Below are 20148 nucleotides of genomic sequence, written 5' to 3'. Positions count from 1 at the left end.
CTTAAATGGTAAACCTCTTATTCTTAAACTGTGTTCCCTAGTTCTACTCTCTCCCATAAGTGGAAACATCCTCCCAGTATCTACCCTATCAAATCCCCTCATGATCTTATATGTTTCAATAAAATCACCTCTAAACTCCAATGGGTAAAGGCCCAGCCTGTTCAACATTTCTTCATAAGATAAGCCTCTCATTCCAGCAAAGAGTCGACTGAACATTCCCTGAACTGCTTCTAACCCAATTATATCTTTTTTCAAATAAGGTGACCAAAATTGTAGTTTTCCAGATGTGGTCTCAACAAATCTCTGAACAGATGCAGTAAAACTTCTCTACATTTATATTCCCTTCCCCTCACAATAAATGCCAACATTCCGTTTGCCTTCCTAATGCTGTATCTGCATACTAACTTTTTGTTATTCATGTACTAGGATAATCAGATCCTTGTGTACCACTGAGTTCTATAGTCTCTCTCCATTTAAATAGTACGCTGCTTTTCTATTCTTCCTTCCACCTTACCAAGTACCCTCTGGTAATTCAAATACACCACATCTACAGGTTCCCCTTTATCCACCTTGCTTGTTACTTCCTCAAAAAAACTCTAATAAATTAGTTAAGCATGGGCCATTGAATTTTTCAGTCGGTGGGTGGGTGGCTTCGGTGGGGGCGGTCACGGAGCTGATCGGCACCCACGATTGGCTCCGCACTGCCATTTTACGCAAGCGGGCCAATTAAGGCCTGCCCAGCATAAAACGCAAGCTGTAGTGCTCAGCGCTACCTATGCGGGCAGGGGGAGGAGGGAAAATCGTGGCGAGCGCTCTTTCACGCACGCACGTCAACTGAAAAATCCTGCTGATGATTTCCCTTTCACAAAGCCATATTGATTCCATCTGATTACCTTATGATTTCCTAAGTATCCTACTATCACCTCCTTAATAATGGGTTCATGCAATTTCCCGAAGACAAATGTTCAGCTAACTGGCCTGTAAATTCCTGCTTTCTGTCTCCCTCCTTCCTTGAATAAAGGCTGTACATGAGCTATTTTCCAATCCACTGTGATCCTTACAGAATATAAGGAATTTTGGAAGATTATAACCAATGCATCTACCATCTCTGCAGCCACTTTCCTTAAGACCCTAGGGTGCTGGCCATCTGGTCCTGGGGACTTGTCAGACTTTAGGTCTAATAGTTTTCCCAGCACCTTTTCCCTGATGTGATTATTTTAATTTCCTCTCTTCCCCCCCCACCACCCCCATTCATCCCTTGGTTTTCAAACATATTTAGGAAGTTTTCTAAGTCTTCTACAGTGAAGACAAACATAACTGCCTGTTCAGTGCCTCTGACATTTACTGGTTTTCCATGATAAATTCCCCAGACTCATTCTCAGCATGTGCTTTAGTTACTCTTTCCTATTTAAATACTTGTAGAAAGTCTCACCATCTGCTTTAACATTACTGTCTAGCTTTCTCTCATACTCTTTGTCCTTTTTTTTAGTCATTCTTTGCTGATTCTTAAAATTTGACCAACTTTCTAACCTACCACTAATTTTTGCAGATTTGTACAGTGTTTCTTTCAATCTGATACTATCCCTAACTTTCTTATTCAGCCATGGGCGATGCATCCTTCTCAAAGCCTCTCTCTCTCATCTGGGATAAATCTTTGCTGAGAGTAATTAAATATCTCCTTAAAAGTCTGCTACTGCATCTTTACTGTCCTACCTTTTAACCTAGTTTCCTAAATTCACTTTAGCTAGATCTGCTTTCATATCTTTATAATTACCTTTATTTTGGTATAATACACTAGTCTTAGACTCACTCCTCCCATTCAAACTGAACATGAATCTCTATCATGTTATGAGCATTGTCACCTCAAGGCTCCTTTACTCTGAGGTTTTTGATTAATTCTGTCACATTGCTCATTACCAGGTCTAGAATAACCTGCTCCCTAATTGCTCCAGAATGTGCTGTTTGAAGAAATTGTACCAAATATACTCTATGAGCTCATCACCCAGTCTATATTTGTCAATCTGATTTGCCCAATCTACCTTTAGATTAAAATGACCCATGATTATTGTGGTACCTTTCTGAAATGCCCTACTTATTTCTTCTTGTAAAACTTGCCCTACCAGATAACCTCTGATAGGGGGGCTATAAACTACTTCCACAAGTGACCTCTTACCTTTACTATTTCTTATCTCTACCCAAACTGATTCTACGGCTAGAATTTTCCAGCCCCTCCATGGTGGGCTCCCTCACAGTCGAGCCATTCTCAGCGGTGGGACTGGAAGAGCCTGCCAGCTTGAGGGGCTGGAAAATTTCGGCCTACATATTGTTTTATCGAGCCAAGATCATCTCTCACTACTGTTCTAATGATGTCCTTAATTAACAGAGCTACCTTGTTGTCTCTGCAACCATTTCTCTGTAATGGCTATCAGGTCATACATATTTATTTCTTCCGTGCTAACAATTCAACCATTTTATTATGAATGCTGTGCACATTCAAATACAGAGCCTTTAACTCTGTTTTTTTTCACCATTTTGGCACTCTCCAGCTTTATCTGCTGGTGCACTCTTAAATTACACTCTGGTTATCATTACCCAAGTCACTATTCTGTTCTATTACTTTGTTGTTTCCAATGTGGTGGCATAGTGGCATTGTCACTGGACTAGTATTTCAGAGGCCCAGAGTAATGGGTTCAAATCCCACCATGGCAGAGGGTGAAATTTGAGTTCGGTAAGGAAAAATCTGAAATTAAAAGTCTGATAATGGCCACAAAACCATTACCAAATGCCATGAAAACCCATCTGGTTCACTAATGTCCTCTGTGGAAGGAAACCTGCCATCTTTACCTGGTTTGGCCTACATGTGATTCCAGATCCACATAAATGTGGTTGACTCTTAAAATGCCCTCTGAACAAGGACAGTTAGGGATGGGCAATAAATTCTGACCTAGTTAGCAACACCTACATCCCATGGACAAATAAAAAAGACTCCTCTAATATGATTCCTTCCCCCCACTATTTAGTTTAAAGCCCTCTCTACCACCCTAGTTATACAAATTGTCAGAACACTGGTTCCAGCATGGTTCTGGTAAAGACCATTCCAATAGTAGAGCTCCCACTTTCCCCAGTACTGGTGCCAGTGCCCCTTGAATTGAAATCCATTTCTCATACACTAGTCTTTAAGCCACGCATTTATCTCTCTAATCTTATTTATCCTATGCCTAATAATCTAGAGATTATTACCTTTTGAGGTTATGCTCTTTATCATAATCTGCTTATAAGGCTTAAGTAGAACCTCTTTCATAGTCCTATCTATGTTGCTGGTACCAATGTGGATAATTGGATCCTCTACCTCCTACTGCAAGTTCCTCTGCACCCATAGCAAATATCTCAAACCCTGGCACCAGGCAGGCAACACAGCCATCTGGACTCACACTTTTGGCTGCAGTGAACTGCGTTTATCCCCCTGACCATGCTGTCCCATACTACCATTACATTCCTATTAACCTCCCCCCGCTTGATGGCTTCCTGTACCACAGTGCCATGGTCAATTTGCTCATCCATCTTGCAGCTCTCATTTTCATCCATAAAGGCTTCAAGAGCCTTGCACCTGTTTGCCAACTGCAAGGGCTGAGGGTCCTCCACTTCTACCTTCTGGGTCTCCATAGCTGCCTCACTCACAGTCACACCCTCCTTGTCCCTGACCACTGACCAAATCAGAAGACTCTATCCTAAAGGGTGTGACTGCCTGGAACAAAGTGTCCAGGTAACTTTCCCCCCTCCCTGATGCATCACGGTGTCTGAAGTTCAGCCTCCGGTTCAATGACTCTGAGCCGAAGCTCCTCAAGCTGCAAACACTTACTACAGATGTGTTTGCCCTGGATTACAACATTCTGTAGTTGCAACACATCACCTACCCTGCCATATTTATTATGTGTTAATAAATTTATTTTCTAAATTAAATTATAATTAAAATACCCTACTGCTCCCAATAAGCTTGACTACTGCTAGTAAAGTTTACTAATGCGAATAGAACTTTACATTCCTAATAAATTACAGGAATTTTCAAAGAGAAACAAACAAAATCATCACCATCCAATCACTTACCTGCTTCCTTCTGACATCAAGGGCTGAATTTTCCCCCCATTGGTGGGGGGGGGGGGAGTTGAATGGCGGGCACGCACAGGTGCTCTTCCGATTGGCACCCCCAATTGGGGCCGTGGTGCCATTTTATGTAGGTGGACCAATTAAGGCCCGCCCAGCATGACGTCCGCATAGAAGTGCTAAGCGCTCCCTGTGTGGGTGGGGGGTGGGGGGCAAATCCCAAAATCGAGAGTGCGCTCTTTCACACATGTGCACGAAAGAGTGCACTGATCTCCCTGAGACTAAGTGCTGCCTCAGGGCGATCAGCTGTAAATGTCAAAAATCTAAAAATAGAAAAATAAAATTTCCCTAACATGTCCCCTCATGTGACAATGTCAAATGAGTTGGAACATGTCCGTAATTTTCAGAAAAACTTTATTAAAATTTTTTTAAAAGCTACATGAAACCTCATCCCACCCGTGGCTTTTTCTAATTCGCACCGGGGCTCTTGGCCTGCCCACCAACCTTAAGGTTGGACGGGCAGGTCATTTAATTTCTTGATTGCCTCTGTCAATGGCCTCAATTGGCCATTGACAGGTCAGCAGGCACGCAGCTGATTTCGCTGCACCCCTACCTTTCTGAAAATTTAAATGAGGCAAGGTGACATCAGGGAGTTCCCCCTGACGTCACCGCGTGTCAGTTTACGTGTCAGTGACTGGGCCCCACCCCCACTCGTCAACACGTAAAACCCTGCCCCAAGACTGATTTTTTAAAATTGTGGTTGGTCCACAGACTAAGCTTAAAGTCTCACCATACTCTCTCTCCCCCCTTGCACCACTTTAAGTTCTTGCCATTCTTGCTCTCTCCTCTTGCAACTCTTTAAGCTCTCACCTTTATTTATTAGCTAACCTTGTAACTAGTAATAAACCTGACCAATATTAATAAACCTTACTGCTATTAATAAACCTTATTAATACTGTTAAATCCTGCAAACACTTAACACACCTTGCTAGTAGCAATACATTTTAATTAAAAATAAAAGATTAAAAATACTCAACAGCTACTCACTTGTTACTTATAGTTACTACTTAAGATTTTATCTTTTGATCCCACCTCCTCAGCACCTGATGCCCCAAAGCCTGTCCGCCATCTACATGGCACAAGTCAGGAGTGAGATGGAATACTCCCCACTTGCCTGGTTGCGTACAGCTCCAACAACACTCAAGAAGCTTGACACCGCCCAGGACAAAGCAACCTGCTTGATTGGTATGCCTTCCACAAACATTCATTCCCTCCACGACTGTTATGACACGGCAGATAATGTGTGCCAGGCGGAGCAAATCCATGAGGGAAATTTTGATCATGCTATCACAATGGCTTTTCAATTTGTATTTATTTCAAGATGCATGCCCTGAATTCAGAAGTAATAAGTCCACTAAGACTTCAATTTTTTTTAAAACTGAATTCAACATTTATTAACAAAAGAAAATATTTCAAGCACATACATAGGTCTACAAAGTACTACTAGGATAACTTCTAAAGCCCCTAATTAATCTGACTTCCAGATAAACCCCCATTAAGGCAACAGTAAAAAAGAAATAGAATTTAAACAGATCCAGCAAGTTAAACACATTATCCTGGACAGTAGAATTCAAAGTGGCTTTTCCAATCTTCGGTTTCTGTAGACAGTAGCCTTAATGCACAAACACTGGAGGCTTCTCACAATTCTGGTAGATCTTACAATGCCTTCGACACATAGCCACATTCCCCCTTATACATATTTCTCCCTTTTAATGTGTAAATTCCATTGCCCATGTATCTTTGGAAATTTACCTTTCTCATAATATAAATCTTTTCATGTTGCCACTATATTGTTAATAACCCTTGAGAAAAATAAACACATTCCTCAGCTTGCTTGCCTGGCTACTTGTAAACAGACTGTGATCCCATTGAAAACCAAATCCCTCTTTCTATCTAAAAATGCAAATTCCCTTTACACCTCACATGGTAAGACCCCAACTATGTTTACTCAATAAAACATTAAAGACACTTCTACACCTTATCTCTTTTGATACTTCAACCTGTAGTCTGCTTAGCTATAAGACGTAATTAAATCTTACACACAGAAATTATCCAAATCCCAGTATTAAACTACTTTTACAATAATTCACAATAATATTATGACAACTATTGTACTTTCATGACAACCACCAACGCACAGTGGCAGCAGTGTGTACCATCTACAAGATGCACTGCTGAAACTCACCAAGGCTCCTCAGGCAGCACCTTTCAAACCTACGACCACTACCATCTAGAAGGACAAAGGCAGCAGACACATGGAAACACCACCACCTGGATGTTCCCCTCCAAGCCACTCACCATCCTAACTTGGAAATATATCACCGTTCCTTCAGTGTCGTTGGATCAAAATCCTGGAACTAACTAATCCTAACAGCACTGTGGGTATACCTACAACACAGGGGCTTCAGTGGTTCAAGAAAGCAGCTCACCACCACCTTCTCAAGGGCAATTAGGAATAGTCAATAAGTACTGACTTAACCAGTGACACCCACATCCCATAAATGATCTTTTTTAAAAACTGCTTATATAAATAGGGAATACTCACCAGCCAATCACATACATGCTTCCCTGTGAATATTGTTTCCAAACTCAGGTTCTGAAACCACAGACCAGAGAGGCTGGCTCCTCCCTCCCCAAAATCTCACAGCTTTTTATGGCTCCTTTGTCCTCAAAGTCTCACTGCTTTTCGTCTCCCTTTTGTACCCTATGGACTGAATTTTTGTCTAAAAACAGATGAGTTTGGGTTGGCTATGGGGTGGATAGGGGAGAGGAGCTGTTAAAGCCTGAAAAATCTGTTTCCCACGAAGCCTCATTGTCATTCAGGTTGTAAACTTTAATGGCTGCTGGTCAGGTTTCCCAAGCATCTGGGGTGCCTGATGGTTTCATCAAGATGAGAACTTGGTGAATTCAGGAGGTAAATGCCTACCTCTTGGATCCAAGTGCCTGTCTGAGGAACCTGCGTAAATGGGAACTCCGGTACCCCCCAACCCTGTCCTCATGCCCCCTCCTGAGGCCTTTCCCCCAAGTTCCCTGATCCTGTCATGAAGCCCTTGCTTTGCCATCCTCCCATGGCAAGGCTTCCTAACCCCTCACACAGGCACAATGCTCCTGATTCCCAAACCACTACAAGACACTTATCCACCTCACCTCCACCAACATGAGGCCTCTGATATCCCATCTACTACACAAGCCTCGTTCTACACAGTTTCTTATGTCTGTAAGTGTGTTACATTCTTGAAAACAGTTCCAGCATTTTATTTATAAAGAACATGGACAATAATTTTCATCTTCATGGGGTGGGTGGGTAACAGAGTGGATTGCCATCAGAGAATCTGTCCACTTATATAACCAGGGTCATAAAGAGGTTGACTGACAATTTTGTCAGAAAACAACATGCTCCCCTACTGGTTCATAATACTCAGTACACATTTTATGTGCTTTAGTATGATGTTTTATGACTGAGCTCAAATAAAGGAAATTTGGCTAATTGCAGTGAATTGTATTCAATAAACAATCATGAGTGTGCTAACATTTTCATAGGTTTCATTAATTTTTCAAAAGGAATCAGTTTAATATATTTAACCAACATTGTGAGCAGATAAAGGAACCTTTGGGACATGATGTCGTTAACAGCGGTTCAGAGCAGGTGAATCTAATACCTTATTGATTGTTTAGAATTCTATTAACTTAAAATAGATTTTAGAGCAGTTACATTTTCTTCCATACAAAGAGCAACAGAATGGTGCTGATGACTTCAATCATTCTATGATTCTATGTTAGAAGCCTGTTGACACCATAGTCTTTCTAAGTCCATAAAACTAGCTCCAGTGTTGCTCTAATGTAACATTGCGGATCTGATGTAGTTAAGAACAAGGTTTACATTGTAAGTTTTAGATAGAATATAACTGCCTGATGAGATTCTCATTAATTATATCCTCAAGCCTTCCAAAAGTTACATGTGCAACTGCAAAAAAATCTGCAACTCTGTATATTCACTGGGGTAGAGCTTCCACTTTGGGTGCAATGAGAAAATTGCACCCAAAATGTGCTTGAAATTGTGTTAGGTACACTATAATTCAAGTTTCTGATAAAAATCATTTAAATAATCACAAACACAAAATCTTCCATGAACCAACCCAATCAGGCAAAATAATAGAACATAATCGTTTATTTTATTTTCTCTCTGATGAACGGGCATTACTCTGAAACGTTGGGCCTGATTTTCATCATGGAGGTGAGAATTGGGAGTCGGGAATTTTCCTGATGTCACGATCCTTCCTCTGCTCTGATAGTGTTGGCTGGCAGGATTTTCATCCAGCAAGGGTTGGAATGACTTCGAGTTGGAGACGGAGGTGGGACTATGCTGAGAAGCCAGGTTGAAAGGCCCACCTCTGTTCGCAGAGACATCTGCAGAGTTCTGCAGGTCAGTGTGAAGTTGCCCTAATCCTCAGCTCCACCCACCCTGTAGTAACTGAAGGTATAACTTCTCCTACTATCTATCAGGGATCACGTGATTGTTCTTGGAGGCTCCAACCAATGAGCCCTAAGTGCGGGAAATTTGGGGGGGTGGGGGGGTGGCGGAGGAGGGGGAGGAGGGGGTGGGGGGGGGGTGCTTCTTGTTGAGGACCTGGTTCAAGCATATAGCATCTGGAAAGCTCTCTGTAATAAGGTTAACTCAATTTTGTTGAAACCTGTCAAGTCATTACATTTGGCAATGAGGGTAAAATAGCTCTGACCCTGCACCTCGCCTTGTTAACATGAGTACGTCAAATCTTAAGAAAAAAAGAGGAGAATACTCACCAGTCATGTCACTCTACGGCAGGATCAATCCTTATGACGTGACGATGGAACACTGGGGCCAGTATGTATATCGCCTTGGCTTTTACTTTGTAGTGAACAAACTTAACGCAGAGCAGAAGCAGAAAGCAATCATTTTGAGTGTATGTGGTAGCAAAACATACAATCCCACCCACAGCCTGATGGCCCTGAAGACGTCCAATTCTAAGTCTTTTAATGAATTAGTGGACCTCATGAAAATGCATTACCAGCCGAAGCCATCTGTAATAATGCAGAGGTTTAAGTTTAATTCCAGAGTAAGAGCCCCGCAAGAGTCCATCACAACCTATGTGGCAAAGCTAGAGAAGTTGACAGAGCACTGCGACTTTGTAGACGCACTGAATGATATGCTGCAGGACCGATTAGTTTGTGGAGTTCACGGTGATGCCATTCAATGCCATTTACTCCCAGAAGTCAACATCAATTTGAAGCAAGCATTGCAAATAACACTAACCATGGAAAATGATGTGAGAGACTCGCAGGTTTTACAACACGTACAACATGGCGCTGTTCTTCATTTGGGGTGGGAACCTACCGCTGGGAGTGGCACGAAAATCAGAGACCCAGCAGCAAAACGAGAGGCAATGTCCACTGTTAGAAAATCAAAAAGGCCTAGTAGAAACACTTCAGCAGCGACTCCAGGGTTAATCTGTTATAGATGTGGGGGTGACCACATACCGGACCACCTGCAGATTCAAGGAGGCAGAATGCCATTACTGCCATAAGAAAGGCCACGTAATAAAGTAATGCAGGGCGAAATCGAGGCAACCCTTAAGGCAGCAAACCAACATGATTGAAGTGAATAATACAACAACAACCTGAACCCGATACCAACATCTATTTCCTGTACAATGCCACAGCTGTAAAAACCAAACCATCACTGTCACAATCCAAGTGAATGGGAAGCCTCTAATAATGGAGGTAGATGCAGGAGCCTCAACCACTGTGGTGGGAGAGCATACATTTAAATACCTAAATGAAGGTGCCCAGCCGCTAAATCTGGAGCAGACAACTGCTCAATTGAAAACATACACTGGAGAATCTATATGGGTAAAGGGTATCGCCACATTACCTGTGTCTTATGGGCAACAGGCAGCCCAGCTTCCAGTGATCACAGTGACAGGTGAAGAACCTAGTCTTCTGGGCCGAGATTGGTTACAAAAAAATCAAGCTTAACTGGCCTGAAGTATTTCACTTGAGAACAGGAGGAGTTCCTGAACTGTTAAGGACATATGACAGTGTATTTCGTGACAAATTGGAAAGTTAAAAGGCTTGCAAGCAAAAATAGATGCGGATTCTCAGGCGACACCCCGTTTCTTTAAGGTCAAAGCTGTGCATTATGCGTTGAAGGGAAAGGCGGATTCAGAACTGTGCCAGTTAGAAAAGCTGGGCATCATCCAACCTGTCCAATTCTCAGAACAGGCAGCACCCAATGTCCCAGAGATGAAGCCTGATCAAACTATACGCATTTATGGGCACTATAAATTGACGGTGAACAAGGCAGCCAAACTAGATAAATATCCTATCCCGAGGATAGATGACTTATATGCAAAGCTAACTGGAGGGAAATCCTATACACAACTGGATATGAGCCATGCTTACCAACAATTAGAGCTGGATAGCACATTTAGAAGATATATAGCCATTAAGACGCACAAGGATCTTTATCAGTACACTCGCCTACACTTTGGAGTATCGTCTGCATGTGCAATCTTCCAAAGGGCAATGGAGAGTCTTTTGCAAGGACTTCCCAGAGTAGTAGTGGATGATGTTCTGATCGCAGGGTCAACTGAAACCGGACACTTGGCCAACCTGGAAGAGGCACTAAGAAGATTCTTGGAAGCTGGCATATGATTAAAGAAAGAGAAATGTACATTCCAAGCACCAGAAATTATTTACCTGGGCCACAGGGTGGATGCCATGGGCTTGCATCTGGTAGAAGTGACAGTTAGGGCAATCAAAGATACACTCTGTCCAGTGTAACCAAACTCAAGTCTTTCCTGGGTATGATCAACTATTATAGCCACTTCTTGCCAAACGTGTCAGCATTGATAGCACTAATTACACTTGTTGTTAAAAAAGAATCATTGTTTGTCATGGAATTCAGAACGGGAAGAAGCCTTTGTGAAAATTAAGAAGCTATTACATTTATCATGTTTATTGGTACACTATGACCCATCAAAAGAATTGGTATTAACATGTGATGCCTCTCCTTATGGTGTCGGAGCTGTGTTATCACATAGAATGGAAAATAGATCAGAAAGACCAATTGTCTATGTCTCCAGAACCCTCTCCACAGCGAAGGGTTATTTCCAGCTAGAAAAGGAAGGATTATCCGTGATATTCAGAGTGACGAAGTTCCACCTGTATCTGCATGGACGACATTTCACCATTGTGTCGGATCATAAACCATTAATGGATTTATCCAGTGAGGATAAGGCTATTCCACCAATAGCATCAACAAGAATACAATGCTGGACTTTGATATTATCTGTGTGTGAGTATACCTTTATGCACTTATGGCTTACCTATTGCAAATGCAGATGCACTCAGTCATCTCCCGTTACCTGATAGCATTGTACATGCTCCAGTGCCACAAGAAGTACTGAATTTCTTGGATTCTTCGTCCGTGTGTGCAAAGCATATTGGAAATTGGATGAACAGAGATCCAATTTTGTCAAAAGTCAGAGAACTTATATTACAAGGGTGGTCAAATTCACCTGTAACTGAAGAGATGAGAGCATTCCATGCCCGAAAAACAGGGTTAAATTGTCAAGGTGGAATCTTGTTGTGGGGATCAAGAGCTTTCATCCCTTTGCAAGGAAGAGAACCACTCTTGACAGAGCTTAACAGTGTGCATTGAGGCATATCGAAGGTGAAAATGCTTGCACAAAGCTGTGTCTGGTGGCCAGGCATTGATAGTGACGTTGGAAGCATGGTCAAGCACTGTCTCCGTTGTCAGCAACAACAGATGTTGCCTGTTTCAGCTCCACTGCACCCTTGGGAATGGCCTGGTCGACTCTGGATTAGGCTACATGTTGATTACGTAGGACCATTCTCAGGCACCATGTTTTTTTTGATCGTAGATGCGCATTCTAAATGGATAGATGTGTATGAAGTTAGATCACTGACATCAAGCGCAACTATCAAAAAGCATATACATGGCCTACTGAAAGTCGTTGTTTCTGATAATGGTATGATCTTTACCAGTACAGAGTTTCAGAGATTCATGAGTTTAAATGGAGACAGTCATATTAAAACAGCACCATATCATCCCACATCAAATGGTTTAGCTGAGAGAACAGTGAAAACTTTCAAATCTGACTTTTCTGCTTTCTCCTCAATTATCAAACGATGCCTCATCCGACTACAGGTTCAACGCCCGTCTTAATTATTTATGAAATGCTACCGAGGTACAAGGTTATGTTTGGTGTTTCCAAACTTAGAGGGGATGGTAGAGAAGAATTAGAGTAATCAAAATTTGAATCACGATATTCATAGCAAAGCTTGCAGATTCACTGTAGGAGACACAGTTTTTGTGCGGAATTTTGGAAGTGGGCTTTGCTGGGTTCCTGGTACAATTGCCTCAGGAACTGGTCCCTTGTCCTTCCAGGTGGAAGTGGAAGACTAACTCATTTGAAAATATGTGGACCATCATAGAAATAGAGAGACATTTCAACAACCAGCTATTCCACCTGTGATTAACGTGGAACCATTAACTTCTGAAGTGACAGATTAACCTAGAATAGACATGTCTCTGTAGCGTTGCCAAACCATGAACTGCCACTTTCTAATGATGTATCAGATGCTGCAATTCCTGATCATGTCGATCCTGTGGAAGAACCTCAAGATACAGCTCTAACCGAATAAGAAAAGTACCTCAGAGACTCAACCTTTTATCACCTGAGTTGCACACATGTATATGTTGTGAGATATTCAAATGTTCTAAAATAAAACCAAAGGGGGGAGGAAATGTAGTAACTGAAGGTTTAGCCTCTCCTACTATCTATCAGGGGTCATGTGATTGTTCTTGGAGGTTTCAGCCAATGAGCCCTAATCCAGGGGCTGGAGCTACTTGTTGAGGACCTGGTGCAAGCATATAGCATTTGAAAAGCTTTCTGTAATAAAGTTAACTGTTTCTTGTTGAAACCTGTCTGGTACGTCAAATCATTACACCCGTGCTCACCCTTACCCCTCCCTTCAACTTCCTTCACTCCCTTACCCACCTCTTCACTTTACCCCCTCAAACCCCCACTCAACTGCCTTACTCTCTCAGCCCCCACCCTCCTCAACTTCCTTACCCCCTCAATCCCCTTACGCCCCTCAAACCCCCTTACCCCCTCATTCAATATCCAATATAATTATAACTCATGAGCACAACAAATTCTGTCAAAATAAACAAATGTTGCTTGAATAGGTACTTAAAAACCATTATCCTCTACAGAAGGTCATAAATCTGTCAAAATAAACAAGCTCATATTCCCCATGACAGCTTGGTAAAAAAAAATCTTGCTGAGTAGAATCTATTAATGATTTGGCAGGCAGTCAAGCATTCAAGATCACATTCTCCCTGGACAACTCTGTAAACAAACCCTGCTGAGCAGAATCCATTGGAGCCTTTGTACACAATCATCTGTCAAAACTTTGAAACAGCCAAACATATGGTTGAGCTGTTATTTTAAGATTTAGTGAAAGCCATGGGAAAGTTTCAACAATTATCTATTGATCTTACACTGAGCTACATTTCTTGTTGTAAAATGCAGAATAACACTTCATCCAGTGAATAATGTATTACAACGCTCTTCTATGTTCATAATGTTGTTCTTTCACTTTGAAGAATGCCAGTTCTTTGAAGTGACAACCTAGCAACCACATTATTTAATGGTCACTTAACTTTTCCAGTCACAGCACTGCCATCACTCAAGATAGCGAACATATAGATAACTCAATTTATAACATTTTATGATTAGCTACAAAGATGGCAACAGTATTTTTACTCACCTTTAATACCCCTCCCACTACATGCCTCCACTCACCAGGTGTGATTCAGAAAGGCTTCCAAAATACAACTGCCTTGCTGAAAATTTGCCGAAGTTCTGAAATGCCACTTCCACAATGGTGACAATGTTACTTTTCTTTTCAGGCTTCCATCTTTTGGATTGTTTTTTGTTTTTGTTTCAATAAATGAAATATTTTTTGAAATGAAAATGCTTTAAATGCATGCCTGTTATTGCCTGAATGCTTGAGAAAATAAAGCCCAACTTGAAGAATCCCCTTGAACCAGTGCAATCCACGGAATCTCTCAATTTTTGGCCTGGTGGCATGGCTGGTCTAGTGAACTGAATCTTAAAACAAGGTGAAAGATCATGGAAAACACAAAGGCAAGTGACTTTGGGCATAACTCACATTCCCTCAAAATTCCCTAATCCGTTGTGCTGATTTTACCTGGATTGCGCTGATATTGCAGGTGTAAATAAGTAAATGACCCCACAAAGTTTTAACCAGTTGAGTGGTGGAACAATTGACTGATGAGTACCGCACACAAATACCACATGGACAATTGCACTTGGGAAAATACCTTCTGTTAATATCAAAAAAAGCAGATGTCTGGATTATGATAGATTAAAACGTTCTGCACTGGAAATTAATTGCTAAACTGTTATTAACGGGATGTGATATTATTTGCTCGAGGAAGTGTTTGGCAAACCTTTGCTTTTGCTCATGAACACACAACGTAAGGTATGTCACACGGATATATACAAATCACAATACTTGGGAATTATGCCATTAACATCAAAATGGCACAAACCCCTTCTTCCTCTTTTTCTTTAAACAAAAGGATATTTTTCATGAAGACAGTGCATCTTTGTGATCAGAGAGGCGTCAATATTCTCCAACTATCATAGAGAAAGCCTGTAATACTTCATTCACTATGTTATTTGCTAAACATTCACAATAGAACAAAACTCCTTGTTATTAATACCAATTAGTTCTGAAAGTGCTGTTATACATACATTTAGACTTCGTTTCTAAAGTTAATTGACCAGACATTATAAAATGAAATGTGGTCATAATATTTGCATTGTATCTTATTTGGTCACACTAACGTCTGTCTCACTGCTTCAGTTTTCTCATCATCCTGAAAATACCTAGCCATAAATTTTAAGCACCAGATTAAAGTCATTTAGCAACAACATTAGAGTCATCTTTTGCTGTTTTAAGAGAATCCCTTCTTTTTTGTAGAAAATTGAATAATTTGAACTGCCCATAAACCTGTTTTACTTTGCCAAATCAATTTTAATGGAAAACAACGGCCCTACCTGGGAAGCTGACTTTTTTGGGACGAGTCCCTGGGAGGACATCCTCGGAGAGCAGGTGGGTGACATTGTACCACTGGAGGACGTTGATCCTTTGCTGCTGTCTGTGAACCATGAGAAAGGCACAAACTGTGGCACTGCAGACTTGGCAGAGGCTAGAATACTGATTGGACCTTCAAAAGAATCCCTAAAGACAGGGAGACATGAAAGTCAGGACAAAGAGCAAAGCATAACCACAACAGAATAAGGTCTTTTCATGTCAACCTAGAAAATTAGAAAAGGGTGAACAACAGATTCAAAAGTAATTACCATAGCCCCAAGAAAAGCTAATAGCAGAAAAAACAATGTGTAGAAATAGTTAGATTAAAAGTGCAGTAGTACAGGATTTACATAATTTAAGGTGCACTTTTTTCTGATCCCTTTTTATGGCAGAAGGTGTAGAAACTTAGAATTCTCTCCTACAAAAGACTGTAGGTACAGGGCCATTGGAGCTTTCAAGGGGGGATGGAGGGCTGGGCAGACAGATGGATGGACAGACTTTCAAAGACCTGAAATGCTAACTCTGTTTCTCTCTCCATCAATGCTGCCTGACCTGCTCAGTGATTCCAGCATTTCCTGTTTTTATTTCAGATTTCCAGCATTCACAGCATTTTGCTTTTGTCAATAGTTGTTTGTTGGGCAATTGTATCAAGAGATATGGTGAGGGTAATGGGGTTGAGCTGCATGATCAGCCTTGATCGAACGGAATAGCAGAGCAGGCTTAAGAGGGCTAAATGGCTCACTCCTGTTGCTAATCTTACTGTGTTAATGCAAGGCAAGAAATACTACAGGGAAGCACAGTTTGCTGCAGAGATGAATTTACTGAGGTGGGTGTAATGCTGAGCTCATAAGATTTCAAAAGTAATTTATTCTGAAAGCTTACAGATACTTTAAATATGAAAATGAAAGGAGTTGTGGGAACTTCAGTGCAACCTAGGGTACAATACCTTTCACTGGGGTTTCTATCCCACATACATTACATTAGTTTGCAAATTAAACCTTTTACAATGCATCTGCAGTAATCTCTACAGGCTGTGCATTTAACATTCACAAGGCAAAACTGATTCATTATCACGTCTGTCTATTCTGGGAACCCCTGACAATTCAAAGGTAGGTGGAGAATTACCTGATTGAGAGCAGGCTAATTTAAATATTTTAAACCATCAGATAGTATTGTTATCAAGCTGTAAGGGTGAATCAAATCAAAACCTTAGAACTGGGTTCCAGTAAAGTTGCCCATCTAAGCATTAACTCTTTCCAACCTCTTTAGATGTTGATTAATCTGCTGTGTATTTCAAAAAACATTCTGTTTTCAACACCTTGAAGGACGAGGCTTAAAATGGCCTCTGGTGAGAGCTAATGCTTAATGGGTTAATTTCACATTCTTCTATCTGCTACTTCAATGGAGCTGTTAACCAATAATATAACCAATCCAATTAAGTTGAACATCATACCCACCAATTGAGTTGATTGATTGGCAACCTTAAATCACCAAGAAAAAGAAGTTGATTACTTTTGGTAAATGACTGACAAACTTGCACGCTTTAAACTGCCAGTTGGTGCAGATCTGATAATATTCCATTCCTTTGGTAGAAGTATTTTAAATGCATCTTCTAGTAAGATCCTTAATTCTTCAAGTAAACATTTTTCTCTGAAGAATTAGACATTATGCATTGTTAATTCTGTTTAATATTAATCTGTTGCCAGAATGAGACTTGGTGTTGGATATCTTTGATCTCTACAGTAACAGACTTCCACGTTTCTTTTGCCACATTGTACAATGGGAAAAATAGATAAGAACTTGATCTTTATAAATGAGATATTCTACAGAAGGAAGAAGCAATTTTAAAGGTATAACAAGTGACACTTGTCTTTATCAATCGAGGCATAGATTACAAAAGTAGGGAGGTCATGTTGGAATTGTATAGAACTTTGGTGAAGCCACAGTTGGAGTACTGTGTGCAGTTCTGGTCACCACATTATAGGAAGGATGTGATTGTACTGGAGGGGTGCAGAGGAGATTCACCAGGATTTTGCCTGAGATGAAACATTTAAGTTATGAAGAGAGGATGGATAGACTTGTGTTGTTTTCGTTAGAGCTGAGAAGACTGAGGGGTGACCTGATTGAGGTGTACAAGATTATGAGGGGCATGGACAAGGTGGATAGGGAGCAGATGTTCCCCTTAGTTGAAGGCTCAATCACAAGGGGACATAAGTTCAAGGTGAGGGGCAGGAGGTTTAAGGGGGATGTGAGGAAAAACCTTTTTACCCAGAGGGTGGTGACGGTCTGGAATGCACTGCCTGGGAGGGTGGTGGAGGTGGGTTGCCCCATATCCTTTAAAAAGTATCTGGATGAGCACTTAGCACATCATAACATTCAAGGCTATGGGCCAAGTGCTGGTAAATGGGATTAGGTAGGTAGGTCAGGTGTTTCTCACGTGTCAGTGCAGACTCAATGTGCCGAAGGGCCTCTTCTGCTCTGTGTGATTCTGTGATTCTGTGAATTTACTCTGGCCATTGAGGTATTGACTTTGATAAAGCTCTATAGTTGATACATGGAATTGCAAAGCTTTCAGACACTGCTGGTTATCTATTACCTTTGTCAGGAGTTTTTTTGTGGCTTCTCCCAGTCCACCGCCATAACTTTGGCACAAACTTCAAATGTACTTGTAGATGTGGTTTCCACTGGACTTTTGCCAAAGATGTGGTAGTGGAACAGGAGAAGGCCCAAGATAATTCCCATTTATGAACAGTGCCCTATGGTTCATGGGAAACATTAGAAGGACTTCTCCACTGAGGATGTTGGGGGTAAAGGGGAAGCAATGAGTTGACATGCTGGCTGTTGGGAGTGAGATTCTTGAACAGACAGGCAGTGGCTGGAATTTTTTGTGGGCCCAGGAGGTCTTGTTCTATGAAAAATGAAACTGAAATTCTCATTGTTCCTTTTTCTAGCCAGCTTTCAGGAGCTCCTCTAAGGTCTTATTGTGAGGTCACACGCTCTGTGAAAATTGGCCCATTTGTATCTGAAATTCGCATCAGGAATCCTACAACCAGTGAATAATGCTGCATTTTTAAGCAGTCTCCCAGTGAAAATGGCTGGACATACTGGACCCATTGGAAAATTGCTTCACGCGGACTTTGGGCATCCATGACTGAGGCAGCCTCTGACCTTCAGCTACCAACACCTGTTTCTCAGAAGAGAAATGGGAGAATGACAGAAGATTGCCTGATGTGTTACAGAGGGAATCAGTTTGACTAGAAAACATATCCAAATGAATTCAGCCTACAATCAGAAAAAAATGAAAAGGATTAATGCCCATTTGGAGAAAATGTTAACATTCCAAATAGGATTTCTCCTCAATCCTAGTTATAGGTGTTTCAGATCCCTTAGCTGAGAGAATCTGATTTGTGATTTTTCTCTAGGATCCCTGGCTTGATGACTAAGGGGAAAAATGACCCCAATTTTCAAGGTCTTGGTCACTTGCATAGCCTGGGATACTCCTCCTTAGGAGCAGGCCCTGCTCTGGCAGGGTCATGTCTTGAGCTGGGTTCAGAGAAACAAACAAAAATGCCTGACAGGATGGTAATGGGGCTGGATAATTTGTACTGCAGAGTTTCCTGGCACCAGCCAGAGCACGAGGTTACTTTTGGTGCCACTTTGTTGGATGAAGAGGAATGTGAAGTGGGAGGCAGAGTATGCCTCACTCATGCACTTGGCCCAGTTAAGTGATTTTTGGGTAACTTAAGATGACCTGTGGCAATATATTTGGGGGCACAAATCTTAAGCAATGGGTCTCCATCCCAACTTCCTTCAGGACTCCTAAGTGCAGAAGCAGAAAATCCCCAGAAATTTTGTCAGAAATATTCTGGTAAAGGAGCTCTATCCAAAAAATTACTGCCTGAAGTTTTTTTTCTTTTCAGGTCCTGATATAGTTGCACTGTATTTCCAGCACTTTTGTTTTTAATTCACAATATAATTAATTAAATTAATTTAAATTAATTTAATTCACTTAAAATATACTCAATTTATCAGCAATGTGCAACAACAGGAAAATTTGAAAGGTTGAATAAGTTTTATGGAGTTGAGATTCAAGTGGTGATTCGATAGTTCCTCCCGCATTTGTGGGGAGGGCAGGTAAGAGATAAAGCCACAAGGATAATGCCTCCATTCTCCACCATTCTCTCCCTGCTGGCAGCAAGGGTAAGATTGCCAACCCTAAAAGATTGCCCTAAATTCTCGGTGAATTGAGGATTAATCTCCATGCTAATTCTGTGAGCAACCCAGGAGAAATATCATCAGAGGAATTTTTCTTTTCATTTTCTTTCAGTATTTGTGTTTAATAAACATAAAGGAGTGGAGAGAAAGGCAAATTGATCAAGAATCGTCCAATCCAGTGTTTGTTTTCCCACAGCAGTGTGACCCAAGGGCTGACATTAAGTTGACCAATGGTGGGAGTGAGGGTCAGCTGCAGTTGGAGGTGGAAACTCATGTGGTGAAACTTCCTGGAGAAGAGTTGGCAACCCTCAGCTACTCTGTGAACTCAAAACTCCTTTATCTGTGTCAGAAGATATCACAGTTCATGAAATAACAGTTTGACTTTACCTGCTACCAGTAGACAGTCTGTTAGCTGCCTTCTCTGCTTTTCTTCCTTTTGTGGACGAAGATCTTCGTAACTGTACCCTGTAAATGGTGCAAGCATTTATTCTGAGACCAAAGCATTTGAACTCCTCAAGGTCGATTTGTGATATTTCTACAAACTGTTAGAAACATATCACTCCCATCTGGCTCCTGGGA

At 41.3% G+C, this 20148-nt stretch overlaps 1 protein-coding gene across 1 annotated transcript in view; it reads right to left on the bottom strand.

Moving 5' to 3' along the window:
- The window catches only part of samd14 (sterile alpha motif domain containing 14), a 212026-nt gene that overhangs the window by 64710 nt on the left and 127168 nt on the right, over window positions 1-20148 (bottom strand). Inside the window, exons 6-7 of the mRNA XM_041173190.1 lie at window positions 19957-20034; window positions 15318-15501 (exon numbers count right to left, since the gene is read on the bottom strand). Coding sequence (XP_041029124.1) covers window positions 15318-15501; window positions 19957-20034 — 262 coding nt within the window. The remainder of the gene's footprint in view (window positions 1-15317; window positions 15502-19956; window positions 20035-20148) is intronic.

This window comes from Carcharodon carcharias, chromosome 23 (genome assembly GCF_017639515.1).
Source record: "Carcharodon carcharias isolate sCarCar2 chromosome 23, sCarCar2.pri, whole genome shotgun sequence".
NCBI classification, from domain to species: domain Eukaryota; kingdom Metazoa; phylum Chordata; class Chondrichthyes; order Lamniformes; family Lamnidae; genus Carcharodon; species Carcharodon carcharias.
This window is presented reverse-complemented; position numbering and strand designations above follow the sequence as displayed.